Source organism: Pseudophryne corroboree, chromosome 3 (genome assembly GCF_028390025.1).
Source record: "Pseudophryne corroboree isolate aPseCor3 chromosome 3, aPseCor3.hap2, whole genome shotgun sequence".
In the NCBI taxonomy this organism is placed as follows: Eukaryota; Metazoa; Chordata; class Amphibia; order Anura; family Myobatrachidae; genus Pseudophryne; species Pseudophryne corroboree.
Window position 1 is genome coordinate 45,634,622 of NC_086446.1, and position 25,194 is coordinate 45,659,815.

A 25,194-nucleotide genomic window follows, 5' to 3' on the forward strand; every position below is an offset into this window, starting at 1 on the left:
CACCTTTACAGGATATGAGGGGACAGCATTAAGTTAGGAGGTGGTGTTTGGTATCCATCTGTAGGGTATTTTAAGAGCAAAATTCTGGTAGGAGTTTGCAGAAGATAGCATTCTCCACTGTATTTACTGTACTCTGATATTCGGAGGGAACCCAGTGGAGACCAACTGCAAGTGCTCCTAGACCAGGCATCGCCCACCTATTCAAACCAACCTATGACCCCTCCTGTACTGTAAATGACCAGCCATTTGACCTATAGATGAAGAGATTACAGTTTCTATTGTATTATGTTTTAGCCAAATGTATAAAAAGCCCAGCTGCCTGGCCGGACTCTCTCTCTCTCTGGTCATCTTGACTGAGCACCGGGTCCGTGTGGCACTGGCAAAACAAACGTATGTACTATTGATTGTAGCCTCTTTTCTCTTATTGTAATTGTATTGTTATTGTAACCCCCTTTTTGAAATTATATGTTGGTGGGTCGGATCCCAGCATTTTAAATACAATTGGTGTTGTGTCTCTTTAGGTTTAAAGTGTATTTCAGCCACACGTGTAGCTGCATTGTGCTTACAGCGTGTCGGTGTGTGTGTACGCTCAGTGAGTAAAAATAGGATTTTAATACCTACCGGTAAATTCTTTTCTCCTAGTCCGTAGAGGATACTGGGGACTCCAAAAGGACCATAGGGTATAGACGGGATCCGCAGGAGCTTGGGCACACTATAAAGACTTAAACTGGGTGTGAATTGGCTCCTCCCTCTATGCCACTGTCAAAGTCAGAAAAATATCATGCTACACGTTGCCATATATTCACCCCATGCGCTTGCTCGCTGCACATGCACATTCTCTCCCGCGCGTGCGCATACTCGCAGTTGCGTGACGGTGCCCCCACGGGCGTGCGCTCGAGCGCATGGTATGTGCATTTACGGTAGAGTTTGTGTGCGTCTAGCGGGCGACTCAATCGTTAAATAATAAATCCAAATAATATGTTTTATAGATAATGTTCCCCTTAATAATAACTGTAAGTTTGTTTATTGTAGCTGGTCCCTGGACAGAGGAATTCCTCTTTGCATGATACGAAGGGTCAGATAGGGTCAGAGCGGTGGTTCCTGGTACCTAACTAAAGAACATTTTAATAGGAACAATCCGGTGCTGGTTAGGTAAAGATTAATCGCTCCTGCGAATAGTTATGTCCATTAGTAATTTCTGGACATTTACTATGTTTGCAGTTCATTATCCATGCGGCAGGAATCCGGCGATTCCCTCCCACCTGAGCAGTTTGATATAGTCACAGCCCACCTGTTTAAACCAACCTATGACCTTTTGTTATAATGCGAGGAGACATTCCTGTGTCCAATGAACAATGAGATTATAGGTCCCTTTGTAGTGTACTGTATGTTGTGTATATAAAGGCCACTGTCCCCAGACCGGCCAGTACTCTCTCTCATCAACATTTATCGCTGATAATTGGAGGACTGGATCCGGTTGCGCTGGCGAGTGTTTCCCCCGTATGGTATGTTTCTCTGTGGTCACTTTGTTACCCATTTAATGTAAGCCATTCATTCTCAGTTTATGTATTTGTGTTTGCGATCGTTCGCTATTGTGTATATTTCTGTTTAGTTATTCTGTTAGATTATATGTTAGCCTGTAGTGTTTGAAATGTCAACTGTGTTTCCCCTTTTGATATAACTAAAAGCTTGTTAGTAAAGGTTTCGGACTCTTAGCAAAGTATTGTGTGTTTATTACGTTACTGAGGGTAATCGGAGCGTCTCATCCGCTCAAACAGCTTTTATATTAACAAGGTTAACCAGTGTCTAATCATTACAGTATCTCAATACTAGGTATTTTAGTATAATCATACCTTGAGTAAAGTTTAAAAGGTTATCATCTGTGTGTACGCTCGCTGTGTGTGTTCCGTACACCCAGCGCAGCGTGTACGTAACTTGCGTACCACGTGCGAGGTCTTCATACGCAAATAGCGTACGGAGTGCGTAGCACGTGCACGAGGTTCAGCGGCCATTACGGCTTCACGATATATATTTAATAGCCTGTGTTATAGAGTAGAAAATCAGCTTTGTCACCCCTCCTCCAGACCTCAGTAACAGGAACAGTGCCGAGGAGAGACGGACATTTCGAGGAAAGGATTTTTGTTTAAACTAAGGTGAGAAACATACCAGCCCACATCACAACATACCGTACAACTGGAATAGAATGAAACCAGATAACTGTATGAACTAACAGCAGCAACAAGCTGAAGAAAACCAATACACAATCCGTGTGTAAACAAATACAACCAGTAATAATACAACTGCAAGAAACAGTCCGCACTGGGATGGGCGCCCAGCATCCTCTACGGACTAGGAGAAAAGGATTTTCCGGTAGGTATTAAAATCCTATTTTCTCTTACGTCCTGGAGGATGCTGGGGACTCCAAAAGGACCATGGGGTCTATACCAAAGCTCCAGAACGGGCGGGAGAGTGCGGACGAATCTGCAGCACCGATTCGGCAAACATGAGGTTCTCCTCAGCCAGGGTATCAAACCTGTAAAACTTAGCAAAAGTGTTTTAACCCGACCACGTAGCTGCTCGGCAAAGCTGAAGTGCCGAGACTCCTCGGGCAGCCGCCCAAGATAAGCCCACTTTTCTGGTAGAATGGGCCTTTACTGACTTCGGCAATGGTAGCCCAGCCGAAGAATGAGCTTGCTGAATCGTATTACAAGCGCAGCGAGCAATAGTCTGCTTAGAAGCAGGATTTCCAATCTTGTTGGAAGCATACAGGACAAACAAAGCCTCTGTTTTCCTGGTAAGAGCCGTTCTGGCAACGTAAATTTTCAAGGCATTTACAACATCAAGAGACCTTGGAACCGCCACAGCATCCGTAGCTACAGGCACCACAATAGGTTGGTTGATGTGAAAAGAAGAAACCACCTTCGGCAGAAATTGTTGACGAGTCCTCAATTCCGCTCTATCCGAATGGAATATCAAATAAGGGCTCTTGTGAGACAAGGCCGCCAATTCAGACACTCGCCTGGCCGACGCCAGAGCCAAAAGCATGACCACTTTCCAAGTGAGAAACCTTAACTCAACCTTACGCAAAGGTTCAAACCAAGGAGACATAAGGAACTGCAAGACCACTTCAAGATCCCACGACGCCACCGGCGGCACATATGGAGGTTGTATATGCAACACACCCTTCACAAAGGTCTGAATCTCAGGCAGGACGACCAATTCTTTCTGAAAGAAAATAGATAAAGCCGAAATGTGCACTTTTATGGAACCCACTTTCAGGCCTGCATCTACGCCTGCCTGCAAAAAATGGAGAAACCGACCAAAGTGAAACTCCTCCGCCGAAGCTGCTTTGGTCTCACACCATGAAACATATTTCCTCCAATTACGGTGATAATGTTTTGCCGTAACCTCATTTCTAGCTTTAAGGAGAGTGGTGATGACCTCCCCGGGAATACCCTTCCGAGCTAAGATTTGGCGCTCAACTTCCACGCTGTCAAACGTAGCTGCAGTAAGTCCGGAAACACGCAGGGCCCCTGCAATAACAAGTCATCTCTTAGAGGAAGCGGCCAGGGATCTTCAACTAGCAATTCTTGAAGATCTGGATACCAGGCCCTCCGTGGCCAATCTGGAACGACGAGTATCGCTTGATCCCTTGCTCGTCGAAAGATCCGCAGCACCTTTGGAATGAGAGGAAACGGAGAGAAAACACATACACCGACTGAAACACCCACGGAGTCACCAGGGCGTCCACTGCACTGGCTTGGGGGTCCCTTGACCTGGAACAATACCTCGGTAGCTTCTTCTTGAGGCGAGACGCCATCATGTCTATCAGAGGAATTCCCCAACGCTTTGTCACTTCTGCAAATACCTCTTGATGAAGAGCCCACTCTCCCGAGGGAGATCGTGTCCGCTGAGGAAGTCTGCTTCCCAGTTGTCCACTCCCGGGAGGAAGACTGCTGAAAGAGCACTCACTCTCTGTTCCGCCCAGCGTAGTATTCTTGTGGCCTCGTCCATAGCCACCGTGCTCCTTGTTCCGCCTTGGCGGTTTACGTACGCCACCGCTGTTATGTTGTCCAACTGGATCAGGACAGGGAGACCCTGAAGAAGGTTTTTTGCTTGTAGAAGGCCGTTGTAAATGGCTCTCAACTCGAGAACATTTATGTGGAGACAAGATTCCTGGCTTGACAATTTTCCCTGGAAATTTCTTCCTCGCGTGACTGCGCCCCGGCCTCGGGGCTTGCATCTGTTGTCAACAGGACCCAGTCCTGGATTCCGAAACGGCGTCCCTCTAGAAGGTGAGAGCTTTGCAGCCACCACAGGAGCCAAATCCTGGCCCTGGAAGATAGACTTATTTTCCAGTGCATGTGCAGGTGAGACCCGGACCATTTTTTCAGCAGATCCCATTGAAACACCCGGGCATGAAACCTGCCAAACGGAATGGCTTTGTAAAGCCGCAACCATCTTCCCTAGTACCCGAGTGCATTGATGAATCAACACACTTGTCGGCATCAGACGCTCCCTGACCATGGTCTGGATTTCCAGAGCTTTGACCTCCGGAAGAAACACTCTCTGTATTTCCGTGTCTAGGCCCATGCCCAGGAAGGGCAGCCGAGTGGTCGGGATCAACTGAGACTTTGGCAAACTTAGTATCCAACCGTGATGTCGCAGAACCGACAGGGAGAGATCCACATTTCTTAACAACTGTTCCTTTGACCTCTCCTTTATCAGGAGATCGTCCAAGTACGGGATAACTGTGATCCCTTGCTTGCGAAGGAGGACCATCATCTCAGCCATTACCTTGGTGAAAACCCTCGGGCCGTGGAAAGCCCAAACGGCAACGTCTGAAATTGGTAATGACAATCCTGCACCGCAAACCTCAGGAAAGCCTGATGAGGAGGGAATATCGGGATGTGTAAGTAAGCATCCTTTATGTCTACTGACGCCATTAAATCCCCCCCTTCGAGGCTGGAGATCACCGCTCGAAAAGACTCCATCTTGAACTTGAACGTTTTCAAATATGGGTTGATGTATTTTAGGTTCAGAATCGGTCTGACCGAACCGTCCGGCTTCGGCACCACAAAGAGGCTCGAATAGAACCCTTTCCCCCGATCTGAAGGGGGAACCGGCACCACGACCCTCTGTTGACACAACTTTTGTAAAGCATCCCTCACCACCTCTCTTTTCGGGAAGAGAAGTTGGCAAAGCCGACACGAAAAACTGGTTGGGGGACATCTTCTGAAACTCCAGCCTGTACCCTTGGGACACTATTTCTAAGACCCAAGGATCCAGGGCCGAACGAACCCAGACCTGTTTGAAGAATTGGAGACGGCCCCCCACTGGTAGGGACTCCCCCAGTGGAGCCCCAACGTCATGCGGTGGACTTGGTAGAGGCAGGGGAGGTCTTTTGGTCCTGGGTGCCTGACACTGCAGGTGACTTCCTTCCCCTACCTCTACCCTTTGAAGCGAGGAAGGACGAACCCTTTCCTCTTTTGTACTTATTAGGCCGAAAGGACTGCATCTGCTGATAAGGTATCTTTTTCCGTTGTGGTGGAACATATGGAAGAAAAGATGACTTACCCGCAGTAGTGGTCGACACCAGGTCAGCCAGGCCGTCACCGAACAAGACACTACCTTTAAAAGGGAGAGCTTCCATATTCTTCTTGAAGTCGGCATCAGCATTCCATTGGTGAATCCACAGCGCCCTCCTGGCCGAAATCGCCATGGCATTGGCTCTTGATCCTAAGAGGCCAACATCCCTCGCCGCATCCTTTAGGTAATCTGCAGCGTACTTAATATAACCAAGAGTCAAAAGAATATTATCTTTATCAAGAGCGTCCATATCAGAAGCCAAATTTTCAGCCCACTTTGCTATAGCACTACTCACCCATACCGACGCCACAGCAGGTCTGAGCAATGCACCAGTATTGACGAAAATGGACTTCAATGTCGTCTCCAGCTTGCGATCCCCAGGATCCTTGAGGGCAGCCGTGTCAGGAGACGGAAGCGCCACTTTCTTGGACAATCGCGCGAGAGCTTTATCCACATTTGGAGACGACTCCCATTTGTCCCTATCGTCAGAGGGGAAAGGATATGCCATCAAAATTCGCTTGGGAATCTGCCACCTTTTTTCAGGGAACTCCCAAGCCTTTTCACAAAGTTCATTCATTTCATGAGAGGGGGGAAACTTTACCTCAGGTCTTTTCCCCTTAAATAAACAAACCCTTGTGTCAGGAACGGTAGGTTCCTCAGATATACGTAAACATCTTTAATGGCTATAATCATGTACTGAATACTCTTGACAACCCGTGGATGCAAAGAAGCCTCATTCAAATCGACATCGGAGTCAGAGTCCGTGTCGGTACCTGTATCTGCCATCTGGTTAGAAGCACGCTTCTGTGACCCTGAGGCTGTTTGTACCTGAGACAATGCGTCCTCTACAGACGCCATGTTTGTGTCTGAGAATCAGACTTATCCAGTCTCTTAGATAATAAAGCCACATTTGTATTCAGTGTACTCAGCGTAGTCATCCAATCAGCAGTCGGCTGTGCCAACAGACACATACTTAAATCTTTCTCTGCACCCCCCATAACTTCCTCCGGGGAGGAACACCCAGGCTCAGACATGTCGACACCTCGTGCCGACACACTCACACTTACACAGTCCACAAGCACGGGGACAGCCCCACAGAGAAGCCCTTAGGGAGAACACAGAGAGAGTATGCCATCTCACACCCCAGCGCCCATATACTAACAGAAGTTAGTAACATGCTCAGCGCCGACAATATAACTTGAAAAGCACCAAATTTAAGTGCCCCCCCCCCCCAGTTTTCCCTCCCCAAGTACTTGCAGCAGCTTGGAGGTCCGGGCAGCGTCTCTGCAGCGCTGTAAGAATAGGAGAAAATGGCGCTGGTGAGCAATGTGCGGCAAAGCCCCGCCCCCTTCCCGGCGCGCTGTAGCCCGCTAAAATTTGAAATTGCAAAGTGGCGAGGGTACTCTATACAGTGATCGGACACCGTATAGCCTTCTTTTACCACCAAAAACCTCAGTAACTGCTGCCCAGGGCGCTCCCCCCTAGCTCCCTGCACCCTATGAGTGCCGTTGGTGTGTGTGTGGGAACATGGAGCGCAGCGCTACTGCTGCGCTGTACCTCCGTTACTGAAGTCTTCTGCCATCACTGAAGTCTTCGGATCTTCTCATACTCACCCGGCTTATTTCTTCTGGCTTCTGTGAGGGGGGTGACGGTGCGGTTCCGGGAACAAGCAGCTAGGCGAACCAAGTGATCGACCCTCTGCAGCTAATGGTGTCCAGTAGCCTAAGAAGCAGAGCCCTTAACTCAGAAGTAGGTCTGACTTCTCTCCCCTCAGTCCCACGCTGCAGGGAGCCTGTAGCCAGCAGGTCTCCCTGAAAATAATAAACCTAACAAACGTCTTTCCAGAGAAACTCTGTAGAGCTCCCCAAGTGTGTGTCCAGTCAGTCCTGGGCACAAAGTCTAACTGAGGTCTGGAGGAGGGGCATAGAGAGAGGAGCCAGTTCACACCCAGTTTAAGTCTTTACAGTGTGCCCAAGGTCCTGCGGATCTCGTCTATACCCCATGGTCCTTTTGGAGTCCCCAGCATCCTCTAGGACGTAAGAGAAAAGTACGTAGGTTAAAGATTACATCCAGCAGCCACAGCTGCTCGAATTTCAGTGTAAAAGGTATTGCTTTTTCTGTCCTGTATGTAAATCAGCTTTCACAGTATAATGTCCCAATACCAGCAGCCACCTCTCCAGTCATCACCCAGACACGTCCCCCGGTGTTACTGTATAATGACCCATTACCAGCAGTCACCTCTCCATTCCCAGCAGTCACCGCTCCAGTCATCACCCAGACACGTCTCCTGGTGTTGCTGTATAATGTCCCATATCCAGCAGTCACCTCTCCAGTCATCACCCAGACACATCCTCCGGTGTTACTGTATAATGTCCCATTCCCAGCAGTCACCTCTCCAGTCATCACCCAGACACGTCACTTGGTGTTACTGTATGATGACCCATTCCCAGCAGTCACCTCTCCAGTCATCACCCAGACACGTCCCCTGGTGTTACTGTATAATGCCCCATTCCCAGCAGTCACCTCTCCAGTCATCACCCAGACACATCCCCTGGTGTTACTGTATAATGTCCCATTCCCAGCAGTCACCTCTCCAGTCATCATCCGGACACATCTCCTGGTATTACCGTATAATGTCCCATTCCCAGCAGTCACCTCTCCAGTCATCACCCAGACACGTCCACTGGTGTTACTGTATAATGTCCCATTACCAGCAGTCACCTCTCCAGTCATCAACCAGACACATCCCCTGGTGTTACTGTATAATGACCCATTACCAGCAGTCACCTCTCCAGTCATCAACCAGACACGTCCCCTGGTGTTACTGTATAAAGTCCCATTCCCAGCAGTCACCTCTCCAGTCATCACCAGGACACGTCCCCTGGTGTTAGTGTATAATGTCCCATTACCAGCAGTCACCTCTCCAATCATCACCCAGACATGACCCCTGGTGTTACTGTATAATGACCCATTCCCAGCAGTCACCTCTCCAGTCATCACCCAGACACATTCCCTGGTGTTACTGTATATTGCCCCATTCCCAGCAGTCACCTCTCCAGTCATCACCCAGACACATCCCCTGCTGTTACTGTATAATGCCCCATTCCCAGCAGTCACCTCTCCAGTCATCACCCGGACACATCTCCTGGTGTTACTGTATAATGTCCCATTCCCAGCAGTCACCTCTCCTGTCATCACCCAGACACGTCCACTGGTGTTACTGTATAATGTCCCATTCCCAGCAGTCACCTCTCCAGTCATCACCCAGACACTTCCACTGGTGTTACTGTATAATGCCCCATTCCGAGCAGTCACCTCTCCAGTCATCACCCAGACACATCCCCTGGTGTTACTGTATAATGCCCCATTCTCAGCAGTCACCTCTCCAGTTGGCAGCTGAATGATCTTGTTGGTGAGTTCCAGGATCATTTGGTCATTTTGTCTCTCATTTATCAGTGAGTGAGTTGGAGGCACAGTGATGGAGTCACAGCCGATGGGTGTCAAATGGTCACTGGATATCTTCTTCACTACTGTATAATCCTGTATATTGGGACAACATTGAAATATAAATTAAAAGTTTGCCAATTTGGATTAACTCTTTTTAGAGAATAATTGTGCAAAATGTCCCTGTATGTATTACTATAGATATACATGATGTCACTGTGACACTTTTACATCCCCTCAGCTCCCCAGTCATGTCCCTGTATTATTACAATAGATATGTGATGTCACTGTTACACTCCCAGAGCCCCTCACCTCCTCAGTCATGTCCCTGTATTAGTACTATAGATATAGGTGATGTCACTATGACACTCCCAGATCCCCTCACCTCCCCAGTCATGTCCCTGTATTATTATTATTATTATAGATATAAGTGATGTCACTGTTACACTCCCAGATCCCATCACCTCCTCAGTCATGTCCCTGTATTATTACTATAGATATAGGTGATGTCACTATGACACTCGCAGATCCCCCTCACCTCCCCAGTCATGTCCCTGTATTATTATTATTATTATTATAGATATAAGTGATGTCACTGTGACACTCCCAGATCCACTCACCTCCCTGTATTATTACTATAGGTATAAGTGATGTCACTGTGACACTCCCAAATCCCCTCACCTTCCCAGTCATGTCCCTGTATTATTATTACTATAGATATAAGTGATGTCACCGCTGCGCTTTAAGGTCCCCTCACCTCCCCAGTCAGCACGTAGATGATCTCCAGAGTTAGGTTTAGTATCCTGTCGGTCATGTGACTCCGGTCCTTGTCCATCTTCAGTGACTCAGCAATTTATACAGGACGCGTTTCACAATCACGTGATGACTAAACTAAGACTCTGTGGATCCACACTGCGTATTTATCTAGGAATAAATATAATTATTAAAAAAAAATTGAAATAACATCACATTGTACACTTTCAAATATCTTTAATACGGCTTCAATTAACATCAACAACACTTTCCTTAGGGTTCTTCAGGGTAACCGTCCTTTTCCGTCTCAGCAAATTAAGATATCAACATACAGTATGGAAGAAAACAGAAGCACAAGATGTTAGTGTAATATAGTTGTTATCCTTTGTTTTAAACCGTATTACGTAATGATCGTGTTCCTGTTTTGTTCTATATGCTGAAATCTCCATTGACAGAAAAGGAGGGTTACCCTAAATAAAGGGGAGTGTTGAACTGTTTTAATATTTGATTTGTGGGGCAAAAGGTGTGATCTCCCTTTTCTTTTGTCGTAATAAGGCTGCTAAAGGCTGAGTATTAATCAGCTGACATTCGGATATAAGAAAAAGGAGAGTTATGGTAGACTTAACATGGTTAACTATCTTTCTGCGAGGTGCTCTGGGTTCCACAGGAAATACATGGGGGTGTAGAGTGGATCTTGATCCAGAGGCACCAACAGGCTAAAGCTTTAGGCTGTCCCAGGATGCATTGGGGCCTCCTATATAACCCCGCCTCCAGGCAGTGTGAGCTCAGTTTTGTTAACCAGTCCACTGCAGAAGCAGGTAATAGAGATGGTAGACGTTAGTCACATAGAACCACGTTCTCACGACAGGAGAAGGGACCAGCGGCTAATGCCATACAAACCCATAGAAGCTAGGTGCATCAGGGTGGGTGCCCTGTGGAACCCAGTGTACCTCGCAGACAGAGAGTTAACAATGGTAAGTCTACCATAACTCACCTTTTCTGCAGCGGGGTACACTGTGTACCAAAGGAAATACATTGGGATGTCCTGAAGCAGTTTTCTCAAGGGAGGGGACGCGCCTTAGCGGGTAAGAGAACCCGGCGTCCAAAGGAAGCATCCTCGGAGGCGGAAGTATCAAATGCATAGAACCTAATGAACGTGTTCACTGAGGACCATGTGGCTGCCTTGCACAATTGTTCTGCGTGCGTCACAGCGGGCCGCCCAAGAAGGTCCAACAGACCGAGTAGAATGAGCTGTAATAGCAGCAGGAGCTGGGAGTCCAGCCTGCACATAAGCCTGTGCAATCACCATTCTAATCCATCTGGCCAAGGGTTGCTCATTCGCAGGCCAGCCACGTTTGTGCATTTGTGGAAACCAAACAGTACAAAATGGGTATCTGACCTCCTCATAGAGGCAGTCCTCTCCACATATATACGGACAGCCCTTACCACATCCAAAGACCGCTCTTTGGGGGACAAGTCAGAAGAGATGAAGGGGGTCATTGCGAGTTGATTGCTAGCTGCCGTTGTTCGCAGCGCAACGATCAGGTTAAAAATCCTCATTTCTGCGCATGCGTATGCACCGTAATACGCACGCACGACGTAGGGGTACAAAGAGCATTGTAGTTTTGCACAGGTTCAAGCGACTATTCCATTCACACTGGTGGACGCAAGAAGATTGACATGAAGTGGGCGTTTCTGGGTGGCAACTGACCGTTTCAGGGAGTGTTTGGAAAAACACAGGCGTGTCTGAAGAAACGCAGGCGTGGCTGGGCATTTGCTGGGCGGTGGTCTGACGTCAAATCCGGACACGAATAGGCTGAAGTGATCGCAAGCGCTGACTAGGTTCAGAGCTACTCAGAAACTGCACAAACTCTTTTTGCTGAGCACGGCTGCACACGCGTTAGCACTCCTGCAAAGCAAAAATACACTCCCCAGTGGGCGGCGGCATAGCGTTTGCACGGCTGGTAAAAACAGCTAGCGAGCGATCAACTCGGAATGACCCCCGAAGACCGGAACCACAATCTCTTGGTTAAGGTAAAAAGATGACACCACTTTATGTAAGTAACCTGGGCGAGTTCTCAAAACTGCTCGGTCACAATGGAATATTAGAAAGGTGCTTTATCCTGTCGTCCACCCTAAGTCCAACACCCTTCTAGCAGTGGCAATAGCCAGCAGAAACAGGACCTTGGCTGTGAGACATTTAAGGTCCACTGACTCAAGAGGTTCAAATGGAGACTCTTGCAGGGCATTCAGGACAACAGACTTATCCCATCCAATTTAACTAAACAAGAACAGAGGGCACTTCGTGTATTAACTAAGGATAATTCCTTAATATTTAAAGAGGCAGACAAGGGTGGCGGCCTTGTTATTATGGATCGTGTGGACTATGTCAAGGAGGCTTTAAACCAATTGGAAGACAAAAACTTCTATAAAACTCTTGACAATAACCCCACATCCATCTTCTTATTGGAATTAAAAAATCTTCTTGACTCTGCACTAGAATCAAATATTCTGTCTAAGGAGGAACACTGGTTCTTATTACCACATTACCCAGTCACTCCCACTTTCTATTTTTTACCCAAAATTCACAAATCCCTCACCTCACCTCCCGGTAGACCTATTGTTTCGGGCATTGATTCCCTCACATCTAATTTGTCCCATTATGTTGACACCTTTCTTCAACCACGCGTTTCCACACTGAGATCACATCTTAAAGATACAACTGATTTTCTCACTAAAATACAAGATTTGAAATGGAAAGATTCTTTTGCTTTCCTGACTCTTGACGTTAAATCACTATACACCGATATTCCTCATGTAAAGGGTTGTGATAGTGTTTCTAGACGTTTGGATCAAGATGGTGATCTCAGTGTGGATCACAGATCTTTTCTTTTACAGTGTATCAATTTTATCCTCACACATAATTATTTCACGTTTTTAGATCGTTATTATTTACAGGTGATGGGAACGGCCATGGGGACCAGGTTCGCCCCCAGTTATGCAAACTTATATATGGGCGATTTTGAGGAACAGTATATATGGAATGGCCCATGGGGGGCGTACCTGGTCCTCTATGGCCGTTATATTGATGATTTATTCATTATTTGGGATGGGGATGAGTTATCTGCTAATCAGTTTGTTTCCACTCTTAACACCAACCTATTTAATTTATCCTTCACATCTACGTTTAATAAGACCCGTGTGGACTTCCTTGATTTGACATTAGAAATAATTAATAATAAAATTGTCACATCCAACTATATTAAATCGGTCAATACGCATTCATACCTACATTATAAAAGCTCACACTATAGACCTTGGAAAACCAATATTCCTAAAGGTCAACTTATGAGGTTACGCCGTAACTGTTCTAATGTTGATACATTTGCATTACAGGCCAGAGAATTGATAGATTCTTTTAGGATTAGAGATTATCCTGAGACATTATTACAACAGGCCTATACAGAGGTCTACAATATGGATAGACAACAACTTCTTCATCCCAAACAATTTAAACATAAAATAGAAAAACAGAATAATCGGGATCTCTCTTTCATCTGTAAATACAATAGATGTGCCCAAGAAATAAAATCAATAGTGTCACGTAATTATAAAATATTAAAACAAGACAATATACTCAGTACTATTTTACCCCCCCAACCACAAATTACTTATAGGAAAAACAGGTCGTTAAAGACCATTCTGGCCCCTAGCCACTTAAAAAGTATTAGGGAACCTAGGACCCAGAAGGGTACAGAATGGCTCAGTACAAAACCACTGGGTTTCCATAAATGTGGCTTGACAAGATGTACGATGTGTTCTCATATACAACGTAAGACTGTCTCAATTAATATTCCATCTTTTAATGAGACATATGAATTTAAAACCTTTATGAATTGTGAGACGACCTATGCAATTTATTTGCTAACCTGTAGTTGCGGACTTAATTATATAGGACGCACAACTAGAAAACTACGGGTTCGCTTTATGGAGCACAGAAGAAACATCATAAATAAATGTCAAACTCATAGCGTCTCACGACATTATTTCTTAAAACATATGTCCAATCCTTCTTGTCTATCAGTTACATGTCTTGAACAGATCGCCCCAACCTCCAGGGGAGGCGATAGATTCAAAAAACTCTGTAGTCGTGAAGTATATTGGATGCTGAAATTTAATTCCTTGCATCCGGTTGGTCTAAATGAAACCATGGAATTAAATTCTGTCATTTAATCATATAGACCTCTTATTTATTTTGCTTTTCTGGATGTGACCTATCTTTCATATATTATAAGGATGTTATATAAACAAATCATATGCCTTTTTCATCACCATATAAATCCCTTCCTAACCATGGAGGAAACTCTTTAGATAATTAAATTGATTCTCATATGAAATATTATATTTAATTATATACCAACTATATTGAGCTCTTTCTATCTCTCCCCTATAAACAATATCTATATTGCTGAATACTTATATAGATATATAAGTTACTAAGATAACTGCAACTCCCAACCAACTTCCCTCCATATAGATGTTTATAAAATCTCTCTATTGGAGGATAATGCCGATCATGTGACCTAAACAGTCACATGATCGGGTCACTATACAATCTTTTTATGTCATAATCTTTACACTAATTATTTCGGACTCGTTATTAACAACTCATTTTGGCATAGTCATGTGTCATATACCATGACTTGAACGATTTACCTTTATTATATGTGGATTACGATCGCAGGATCTAGATAATCACACGATCGAGACATTATAGAATCACACATATATATTTTTAAAAAATATATATATCTGTCTAACAAAGAAATGTTTTTATTACCTGTTATTATTAAGCGTATGGGACCAATGGGTATCCCAATATATATAGATATCTATTGTACTTAGTCATATGATGATATATACAGGAGGCCGGACAAGCTATATGATTAGACATTGTAAATGTTGATGTAACCCTTTATTTTATCAATAGTATCGGTTACTAAATAAAACAGTGCCTCCACCCAAGTATTTGTTCTATTTGTGAAATGAAATAAATTTAGGGTATACTCGGGACCACCCTGTTTACCAAATAGGTGTATCTAGCTGTAATATACACTCTTAAACAATCTATATATTGTCCTTCTTTGCAGGTTTACCTTAAATGATCAGGGATCTTCAATTCTTCACCAATGAACAGACACAGGTAAGTAATCACTCTTCCAACAATTAATCATATACTTTACTGACAGATATCTATAAATTCTCAGTACACCCAATAGATGATATCAATTCATATGCACTACTACACATTTATAATGACCAATACATTAGTATAATTATTCCCCAAACTACACATAGTTCAATAAATGAATATTGTCCATATATATATATAGAGCAGGTATATTGTCTCTTCTAGCAGGTAAGTATCCAGACTCCAGAAATTTAAGAAAAGTATTTGCAGTGTTGGGTTTTATATATGAATATATAAACAAGTTGTTTCCTGTGGAATTGGCTGGTTATTGTTATACCTTTGATATATATTGTTATTGATGCTGGTTCTTCACTAGAACTATTTATTCTAGCTATAATAGAGGTATCTAGCAGATGGTAACAGTATCTAAATTGGAAGCTGTAGAATAACTGCTACACTTTATATTAGTATCTCTGTAATGATACCTTGTAACCTTAAACATTTGCAAGGGTTGAGTGAGTTTACAAGTTAGATGAATTGTATCTTTGCTGTCTAGACCGACTGATTTAATCTGTGTACTGTAAAGTTCCTGAGCTGTGCTGTTACTACCTCGTCCTGGCTAAATCTCATATACAGTCCATAAACTTAGCCTTGTCCTCATAGACATTCCTTATTCATAGTCCTGTGGTAGTATCTTTAGTAGTTTGTAATATAACTAGTGGAGAAATGATGCTATAGTGTATATATATATATATATATATATATATATATATATATATATATGTATTCTAGTTAGAAATTAAGATGTCTATATGACTTCCGTAGATTGATTGGTCCAGCCACTTGTCACCTTTATATAATACTCCTGCAGAATGCTAATTGTGGCAAGAAATGGATAGTCACTAGGGTTTTCGTTTAGTTAAGTTATATTCAATGCGTACAGTGCTGAAACCCTGGCTAAGTGTTCCAGGTGAGAAGGTGTGTATATAAACGTTTTACAGACCTCAGATGTTTTCAGTGAGTGACTCCGGTCACTCACCCTCTAGTATACGGATGGCTCCACCCACCCGGTATTTCATTGGTGGGCAGCGGGTCAGTTCATTGAGTGAGCGGTCATGTTTGCTGATGGGATAGCTGGGTGCCTTGCTCGTGATCTGTGCCGTGTCTCCTTCCTCACAGGTAACTGCTTCCCAGGCTCATTAGGACAGCGGTCTCTTTGGCTCAATATGTGGGGACGGCAGCGTCGCTACTGAGGTTCCCGGCCACTCGTAGATTACCTCAGGTTATGCCGGTAACTGCTCCCCCAGCTGTCGGTCCACACGGCCCTTCCGGTCACCGCCAACCACCGCTTCTCCAGCGATCCGTCTGTTCAGCACCGCTGATCACTTCTCCGGCGCTCCGTCTTCACAGCCCCGCCGATCTCTTCTCCGGCGCTCGGTATTCACGGCTCCGCCGGCCGCTGATGAAGATGCCAGGTACAGTCTTCCTGGCGATCCGTCTTCAGTGTGCTATCGCTCGTTAGGGAGGCTACACCAGCTCTTCTGCGCCGCCAATGTTCACATCTCAGCTCGTCGCGGCGGGCAGAGAGGGGCAGAAGCATCTCCCTCAGAGGCGCACACACTAGTCCTGAATAGCGCTTCAGCTCCCCCTTTTATACCGGAGCCCCAGGGGCCACGAGAGCAGGCTCAGTCTCCAGGGGGCAGAAATCTCCCGCCGACAGCTCGAGCTATCTTGCTCCAGTCCTCGTGCCTCACTGATTTCTGACAGAACATGGTAGTCACCATTTTAGTCCCTCATAGTTATAATAATACCATTCTATTACTGGTATTAACTCAGTGTTCTCACTCACTATCATTGGTATACATATACAGGCTTATCTTTTGGGGTACAATTAAACAAATCACAGTGAATCTCCAATCTCCCTTATATTTACCTCACAACTGATTAAATATAGTAACAGACACTACTACGCCTATATGGATACATATATGTTTGGTTTTTTTTTTTTTTTTTTTTATAACTAACTGTACACAAACTTTGAAACATCCCTACATTTCTCCCCCTGGTGATCCGAATCACTTAGCATAAAGAAAACAAGGTTTATTTTCTCTTCGGAGCACCACTTAATAAACCGGTGAACTATACAGTGTTACCACCCAGTTAAAGTTTGATTCTCCATATACCCAAAGTATGGCCAAGTATATATTAGACTAGGATGCACTACTCGGGGCTCATAGCAGGAATGTCCCAACTGATCATACGTGAGAATCATAGGTGGCTTACGTTCCCGGTGTGGTCTGGGGTGGTCTCCATTTCCCCTATTACTTTGATCATTCATAGGGTCGTATTCAGTACTTGAAGTCAGTGCAGTTTCATCCCAGGGAGGATCATTAGGTTCATTTATATTCCAATGTTCAAGGACAGGAGGTGGAGAGTTATCCATTGTGTTGATTAGAGAATCATACTTTGGAGAAGGTGGGGATAAGGGTTCTCCTAATTCTTCATCTTGACTATATGGAACTTCTTTATAGAAGAATTCCTGGTCTATTCTTCCAGGATCCAACCATTCAGTTTGGGGAGAAGGTTGAGATGTTGATGATGTTGAAGGGCTCAACTGTTCTACCACTTGATCATCCATATTAGCAGGTTCCATCTCAAAATAAATATCATGACTAATGGGCAGCAAATGTTGACGATGGTACGTTAATATAGGACCTTCTTTATTTTCCGGTACTAGTTGATAAACAGGAATATTAGGCAATTGTTTAATTATTCGATATGGTATTTCTTTCCATCGATTGGAGAGTTTTTGTCTCTTTGGAGTTCCAAGTCTTCTTAAAAGAACTCTATCACCAGGGAGTAATACGTGCTCTTTTACCTTAGCATCATGTATCTGCTTATTCTTTTCACCTTGTCGTTCAGATACTCTCTTAGCAATGTCATGAGCGGTCTTCAGTTCTTTCCTCAGGTTATTTACATAGGTATTATAGGTTGATGGATGATTGGAGGAAACAGACAAGCCCAAAGAAACATCAATAGGCAATCGAGCTTTTCTTCCAAACATAAGTGAATAGGGACTGTACCCGGTGGATTCATTTCTGGTGCAGTTGTAAGCATGAACCAGTTTATTAATAAATCGTTTCCATTGTAGCTTATGTTTGGGATCCAGAGTTCCTAACATATCAAGCAGAGTTCTGTTGAATCGCTCCGGCTGTGGATCCCCTTGAGGATGATATGGCGATGTTCTAGATTTTCTTATCCCACAACAAATACACAGTTCTTTAATTAACTTGCTTTCAAAGTCTCTTCCCTGATCAGTATGGATGCGAGCTGGTAGTCCATAATGCACAAAGAAATGATCCCAAAGGGTCTTAGCTACAGTTAAAGCTTTTTGGTCTCGGGTAACATAGGCCTGGGCGTATCGGGTAAAATGATCAGTTATTATGAGAATATTACTTTCCCTCCCATTTGGCCCTTCTAAAGACAGAAAGTCCATACAAATTAATTCCATGGGCCCAGAGCTACTCAAATTGACCATTTTGGCAGAGGGAGTGGGCAACTTCTTTCTAAGAACACAGTTTTTACAGTGTTTACAGTAAGATTCAATCTCTTTACTCATGTAAGGCCAGTATACTCTCTCTTGGATTAAATGTAGAGTTTTATCCACCCCCAAATGTCCATGGTTATTATGCAGTGACTTGAGAACCATAGGAATATGGACGGTAGGAAGAACCAGTTGATGTTTAAATTGTCCCTCACTGTTAGTGGTTTTTCTAAAGAGGATGCCTTGTCTGAACACCAATCTCTTTCTCTGTCGCAGTAACGCTTGGCTTTTGATGGAGAGATTATACTTCAGGACTCCTCTAGAATCTTTCAAATGTTTGATAACAAGGGCAATATCAGGGTTTTGATCCTTTCGTAGTTGATCTTTGGAAATGATGGGTAATTCTCCTAAATTAGAGGGGTTAATCCAACAGTACATAGAAGGAATAGAGGCTTCAGTGGCTCCCAACGAGTGTACAGCTCCTTCTGAATTACTAGTTAACAGGTGTATTTGATGACATAACCCTCGGAGCGCAGGAGCTGGTATTTCCACCCAATCGTCATTAGGACTAACAAACAGGGGATGGGGTAGCCGGGAAAGAGCATCAGCATCTACATTTTGTACTCCTGGCTTATATTTTAAAGTAAAATGATAATTTGACAGGGCTGCTAACCACCTATGTCCCGTGGCGTCTAATTTGGCGGTAGTATTAATGTATGTCAAAGGATTATTATCCGTAATTACCATGAATTGAACGCCATACAAATAATCGTGAAACTTATCCACAACAGCCCATTTTAAAGATAAAAATTCCAACTTATGGACAGCATAGTTCTTTTCACTGGCCGATAGACCTCGGCTAACATATGCAATGGGCTTTAAACCAGTAGAGTGTTGTTGGTATAATACTCCCCCTAACCCCTCAAATGAGGCATCAATATGCAATTCATAAGGGAGCTCCGGATTGGCATATGATAGAACAGGAGAATGAGTTAGATGGAATTTAAATTTTTCAAAAGCCTCTTCACAGGATGTTGTCCAACGGTCACCAAATGCTTCATGGGGCTTGTAATAGCCTTTCAGATGTTGATCCCTATGCTTGGTTCGATCATGTTTGTATGAAGGATATCCTTTAGTTAAATAATTTAAAGGACGGGCAATTTTGGAGTACTGCGGAACAAATCTCCTATAGTACCCACAGAATCCCAGGAATGATCGAAGATCCTTTAAAGTATTTGGGCGTGGCCAATTTTGTACCGCAACCACTTTATCCGGGTCAGTAGAGACCCCCTCCCGGCTAACCACATGGCCCAGATATTTCACTGTGGTTTGACACAATTTACATTTGTCAATTGACAATTTTAACCCTCTTTTCTGTAGCCGGTCTAATACTTTTAACAGTCGATGGTTATGTTCGTCCAAAGTTCTTCCAAACACAATAAGGTCATCTAGATAGACTAGAACTTCTCGATAACACATATCCCCTACTGTTTGTTCCATTGTTCGCTGAAAAGTTGCTGGGGCTCCTTTAATCCCTTGGGGCATCTTTAAAAATTCAAAAAAACCAATGGGACAAATAAAAGCCGTCTTAGGCCAGTCATCCGGATGCATCGGTATCTGATAGTAGCCACTCCTCATATCGAGTACAGAAAACCACCTGCTACCCTGCAAACAATCCAATGCTTCCTCCACTTTGGGGACAGTGTACTGGTCGGGAATTGTTCTACTGTTTAAGGTACGATAATCCACACATAGTCTGATATCCCCATTTTTTTTTCTGGCCACTACAATGGGAGATGCATAGGGACTATCTGAGTCAGCAATAACTTGATTCTCCAACAAACCCTTTAAATGCTGTCTGACATCGTCAAAATCGGCTGGGGCCAACCGCCTAGATCTTTCTCTAAAGGGAGTCTCATTGGTCAGATGAATACGATGTTCTATCCCAATGGCCGTGCCCAAATCCCATTCCCTCAAGGAGAAAACTGGCCCTTTTTTCATTAATTGATAAATTAGCTGGTTCTTCTCATCCCCAGTTATATCACTGTTTTGAAAACACTCTGAAATTTTAGTAATAAATTCAGTCTCAGGGTCACTATGAATAACAGGAAGTAAGGTAGTTGGGGAATTTACACCCACTCTATTTACCCTAACTGGATCCAATCCAGGGACACCTATTGATGTAGGGTTGGAGATCTTTTGTTGTTCCAAACACCACTCAGATAACATCTTAAATAAATTTGAATTAGTGCCTACAATTACTGACACTACTCCCTTATCTCCAGGAGAGTTAGGGCAAACCAAGGCCAGAAATGGTAATGGGTCTTGATATCCAGATGATTGTTGAGGAAATTCTATCTGAGTAACTACATATCCCAGGTAGGGATACTTCTGTTCACTTAAACCCCAAATAGTTAATCCATCAAAAGGCATTAATGGGACATCAGACATATATTGATGGTACCAACTTTCAAAAATTATAGATACTTGAGATCCACTATCAAGTAACGCGGTACATAAGTGACCATTTAATAAAACAGGCAACAGAGGGGCCTGTCCCATCATTCCTTCAGGTATAACAGAGGGCCACTGGGTACTCCCCATTTTGCAGACAATTATTGGTTGGGAGCCGGTGCGGGGTTCATCGACATCCCCTCTACGTTTCCCGGCTGTTCACACTGACTTCTATCAAGTGTAGCTGTTAGTGAACGGAAACTTCTTCCTTGACTACATTCAAAAGATCTATGTCCCAATTGTCCACATTTGTAGCAAGTGATATTGGAATTATCTCCAGATCTCCTACTGAACCCTCTACCCCGTCCAGATGATGACACTCTTGAAGTAACAGATGGTACATTCTGTAAAGAAATCAACTGATCTAATTTCTTATTTTGTTCCTCTATTAGCTTTAATAACTGCTCATTAACTGAAGAAACTTCAGGAGTAGGAACAATTACTTTAACTCGCTTTAGAGTCTTCTCTCTGTTTTCAATCTGCACCTCTTCTAGTTTTACTTCTTTTATCAATTCACCTAAAGTAGGAGCAGGATCCCTGGGTAATATACATCTCAGACGTTGAGCCACTGGGTTGGTAGTCAAAGCCCCTCTCAATATATGTTTCAATCGCCTTCCGTCAATTTCTTGAGGACCAATCCCTCCTTTATCTAGCAGCTTGTACAGAATTTTGTCTAGCCGATAAATATAATTGGTAAGAGTTTCGTTAGGCTCTTGATAAGTCTGATTCAATCTAGATAAGATGTCCCCTACATCCTCTAGTGTTCCAAAGGAATAGTCTAATGCCTCGAAATAATCTTTCAAAGTAGCTTGTGAATTACTTCTCCTGGTAGCATGAATTATTCCCATAGCGGGTCCCCTCAAACTTTCCACAATCCTTTGTTTTTTAATATGTTCGGGGCATCTCCACTCCTCCGAATGTTGTACTGCCGCCTCCCGCCATACATCATAGTTCTCTTCTCCGGTGGGAACTGGCGTTACTCCCGAAAAGATTCTCAGTCTCCGATACCCCCCTTCATAATGCCATCGTTCAAAATGACTAACCACTTTATCCATTACATTCTCAACTTGGGGATCTATTGTATCCTTATCTAATGATTCTTCTTCGGAGGTACTACTTTTATGTTGATAACATCCTGCACTTGTACTCTCAATTTTACTATCATCTTGCTTTATGGTCTTCTGCCCCTCATCTACATACTTATCTACTGGCCACATTACTTTCCATTTCTTACCAGGGGCCTTTTCAATTAAAATATTAGCGGGTATTACAGAAGCATCTAATTGATTGTCATTACTTATTAGAATGGCACATATTTCATCATTAACTCCTTTCCATTTATCTACAATATATGGTTGTTTTATTCCATACATTTTCTTTACTTCACTTACAATATCTTCATCTATTATCTCCATAAAATTTCCCAAAATGCTTACTTTTCTGTGCATCTACACCTTTGCTTCTACACCAACTATATATATCTTCTCCCTTTATAAACTCCATTTCTATCTATCTGTTCAGATCTCAGCTTTAGTGCCTCCAAATGTAACCCTTTATTTTATCAATAGTATCGGTTACTAAATAAAACAGTGCCTCCACCCAAGTATTTGTTCTATTTGTGAAATGAAATAAATGTAGGGTATACTCGGGACCACCCTGTTTACCAAATAGGTGTATCTAGCTGTAATATACACTCTTAAACAATCTATATATTGTCCTTCTTTGCAGGTTTACCTTAAATGATCAGGGATCTTCAATTCTTCACCAATGAACAGACACAGGTAAGTAATCACTCTTCCAACAATTAATCATATACTTTACTGACAGATATCTATAAATTCTCAGTACACCCAATAGATGATATCAATTCATATGCACTACTACACATTTATAATGACCAATACATTAGTACACATAGTTCAATAAATGAATATTGTCCATATATATATAGAGCAGGTATATTGTCTCTTCTAGCAGGTAAGTATCCAGACTCCAGAAATTTAAGAAAAGTATTTGCAGTGTTGGGTTTTATATATAAATATATAAACAAGTTGTTTCCTGTGGAATTGGCTGGTTATTGTTATACCTTTGATATATATTGTTATTGATGCTGGTTCTTCACTAGAACTATTTATTCTAGCTATAATAGAGGTATCTAGCAGATGGTAACAGTATCTAAATTGGAAGCTGTAGAATAACTGCTACACTTTATATTAGTATCTCTGTAATGATACCTTGTAACCTTAAACATTTGCAAGGGTTGAGTGAGTTTACAAGTTAGATGAATTGTATCTTTGCTGTCTAGACCGACTGATTTAATCTGTGTACTGTAAAGTTCCTGAGCTGTGCTGTTACTACCTCGTCCTGGCTAAATCTCATATACAGTCCATAAACTTAGCCTTGTCCTCATAGACATTCCTTATTCATAGTCCTGTGGTAGTATCTTTAGTAGTTTGTAATATAACTAGTGGAGAAATGATGCTATAGTATATATAATAAGATTTTACTTACCGATAAATCTATTTCTCGTAGTCCGTAGTGGATGCTGGGGACTCCGTCAGGACCATGGGGAATAGCGGCTCCGCAGGAGACAGGGCACAAAAGCAAGCTTTTAGGATCACATGGTGTGTACTGGCTCCTCCCCCTATGACCCTCCTCCAAGCCTCAGTTAGGTACTGTGCCCGGATGAGCGTACACAATAAGGAAGGATCTTGAATCCCGGGTAAGACCCATACAAGCCACACCAATCACACCGTACAACTTGTGATCTGAACCCAGTTAACAGTATGATAACAATGAAGTAGCCTCTAAAAAAGATGGCTCACAACAATAATAACCCGATTTTTGTAACAATAACTATGTACAAGTAATGCAGACAATCCGCACTTGGGATGGGCGCCCAGCATCCACTACGGACTACGAGAAATAGATTTATCGGTAAGTAAAATCTTATTTTCTCTAACGTCCTAGTGGATGCTGGGGACTCCGTCAGGACCATGGGGATTATACCAAAGCTCCCAAACGGGCGGGAGAGTGCGGATGACTCTGCAGCACCGAATGAGAGAACTCCAGGTCCTCCTCAGCCAGGGTATCAAATTTGTAGAATTTTACAAACGTGTTCCCCCCTGACCACGTAGCTGCTCGGCAAAATTTTAAAGCCGAGACCCCCTCGGGCATCCGCCCAAGATGAGCCCACCTTCCTTGTGGAATGGGCATTTACAGATTTTGGCTGTGGCAGGCCTGCCACAGAATGTGCAAGCTGAATTGTACTACAAATCCAACGAGCAATAGTCTGCTTAGAAGCAGGAGCACCCAGCTTTTGGGGTGCATACAATATAAACAGCAAGTCAGACTTTCTGACTCCAGCCGTCCTGGAAATATATATATATATATATATATATACATATATCTATTTTTAGGGCCCCGACAACGTCTAGCAACTTGGAGTCCTCCAAGTCCCTAGTAGCCGCAGGCACCACAATATGTTGTTTCAGGTGACACGCTGACACCACCTTAGGAAGAAACTGGGGACGAGTCCGCAGTTCTGCCCTGTCCGAATGGAAAAACAAATATGGGCTTTTTTAAGACAAAGCCCCCAATTCTGACAATCGCCTGGCCGAGGCCAGGGCCACAACATGGTCCCTTTCCATGTGAGATATTTCAAATCCACAGATTTGAACGGTTCAAACCAATATGATTTGAGGAATCCCAACACTACGTTGAGATCCCACGGTGCCACTGGAGGCACACAAGGGGCTGTATATGCAATACTCCCTTGACAAACGTCTGGACTTCAGGAATTGAAGCCAATTTTTTCTGGAAGAAAATCTACAGGGCCGAAACTTGAACCTTAATGGACCCCAATTTGAGGCTCATAGACACTCCTGTTTTCAGGAAGTGCAGAAATCGACCTAGTTGAAATTTTTTCGTGGGGCCTTCCCGGCCTCACCCACGCAACATATTTTCACCACATGTGGTGATAACGTTGTGCGGTCACCTCCTTCCTGGCTTTGACCAGGGTAGGTATGACCTCTTCCGGAATGCCTTTTCCCTTCGGATCCGGCGTTCAACCGCCATGCCGTCAAACGCAGTCGCGGTAAGTCTTGGAACAGACAAGGTCCCTGCTGGAGCAGGTCCTTTCTTAGAGGCAGATGCCACG

At 43.6% G+C, this 25,194-nt stretch overlaps 2 protein-coding genes across 3 annotated transcripts in view; both read right to left on the reverse strand.

Annotated features, from left to right (window-relative positions):
• The window catches only part of LOC135054676 (oocyte zinc finger protein XlCOF22-like), a 61,474-nt gene that overhangs the window by 18,365 nt on the left and 17,915 nt on the right, over positions 1 to 25,194 (reverse strand). For both annotated transcript variants that reach the window (XM_063957928.1, XM_063957927.1), the window contains exons 2-3: positions 9,791 to 9,957; positions 8,971 to 9,129 (exon numbers count right to left, since the gene is read on the reverse strand). In XM_063957928.1, coding sequence (XP_063813998.1) covers positions 8,971 to 9,129; positions 9,791 to 9,868 — 237 coding nt within the window. In that variant the 5' untranslated portion in view covers positions 9,869 to 9,957. The remainder of the gene's footprint in view (positions 1 to 8,970; positions 9,130 to 9,790; positions 9,958 to 25,194) is intronic.
• On the reverse strand, positions 21,137 to 22,483 carry LOC135057141 (paraneoplastic antigen Ma1 homolog). The gene has a single exon (XM_063963038.1). The coding sequence runs from the start codon at positions 22,481 to 22,483 to the stop codon at positions 21,137 to 21,139; it is 1,347 nt and encodes a 448-aa protein (XP_063819108.1).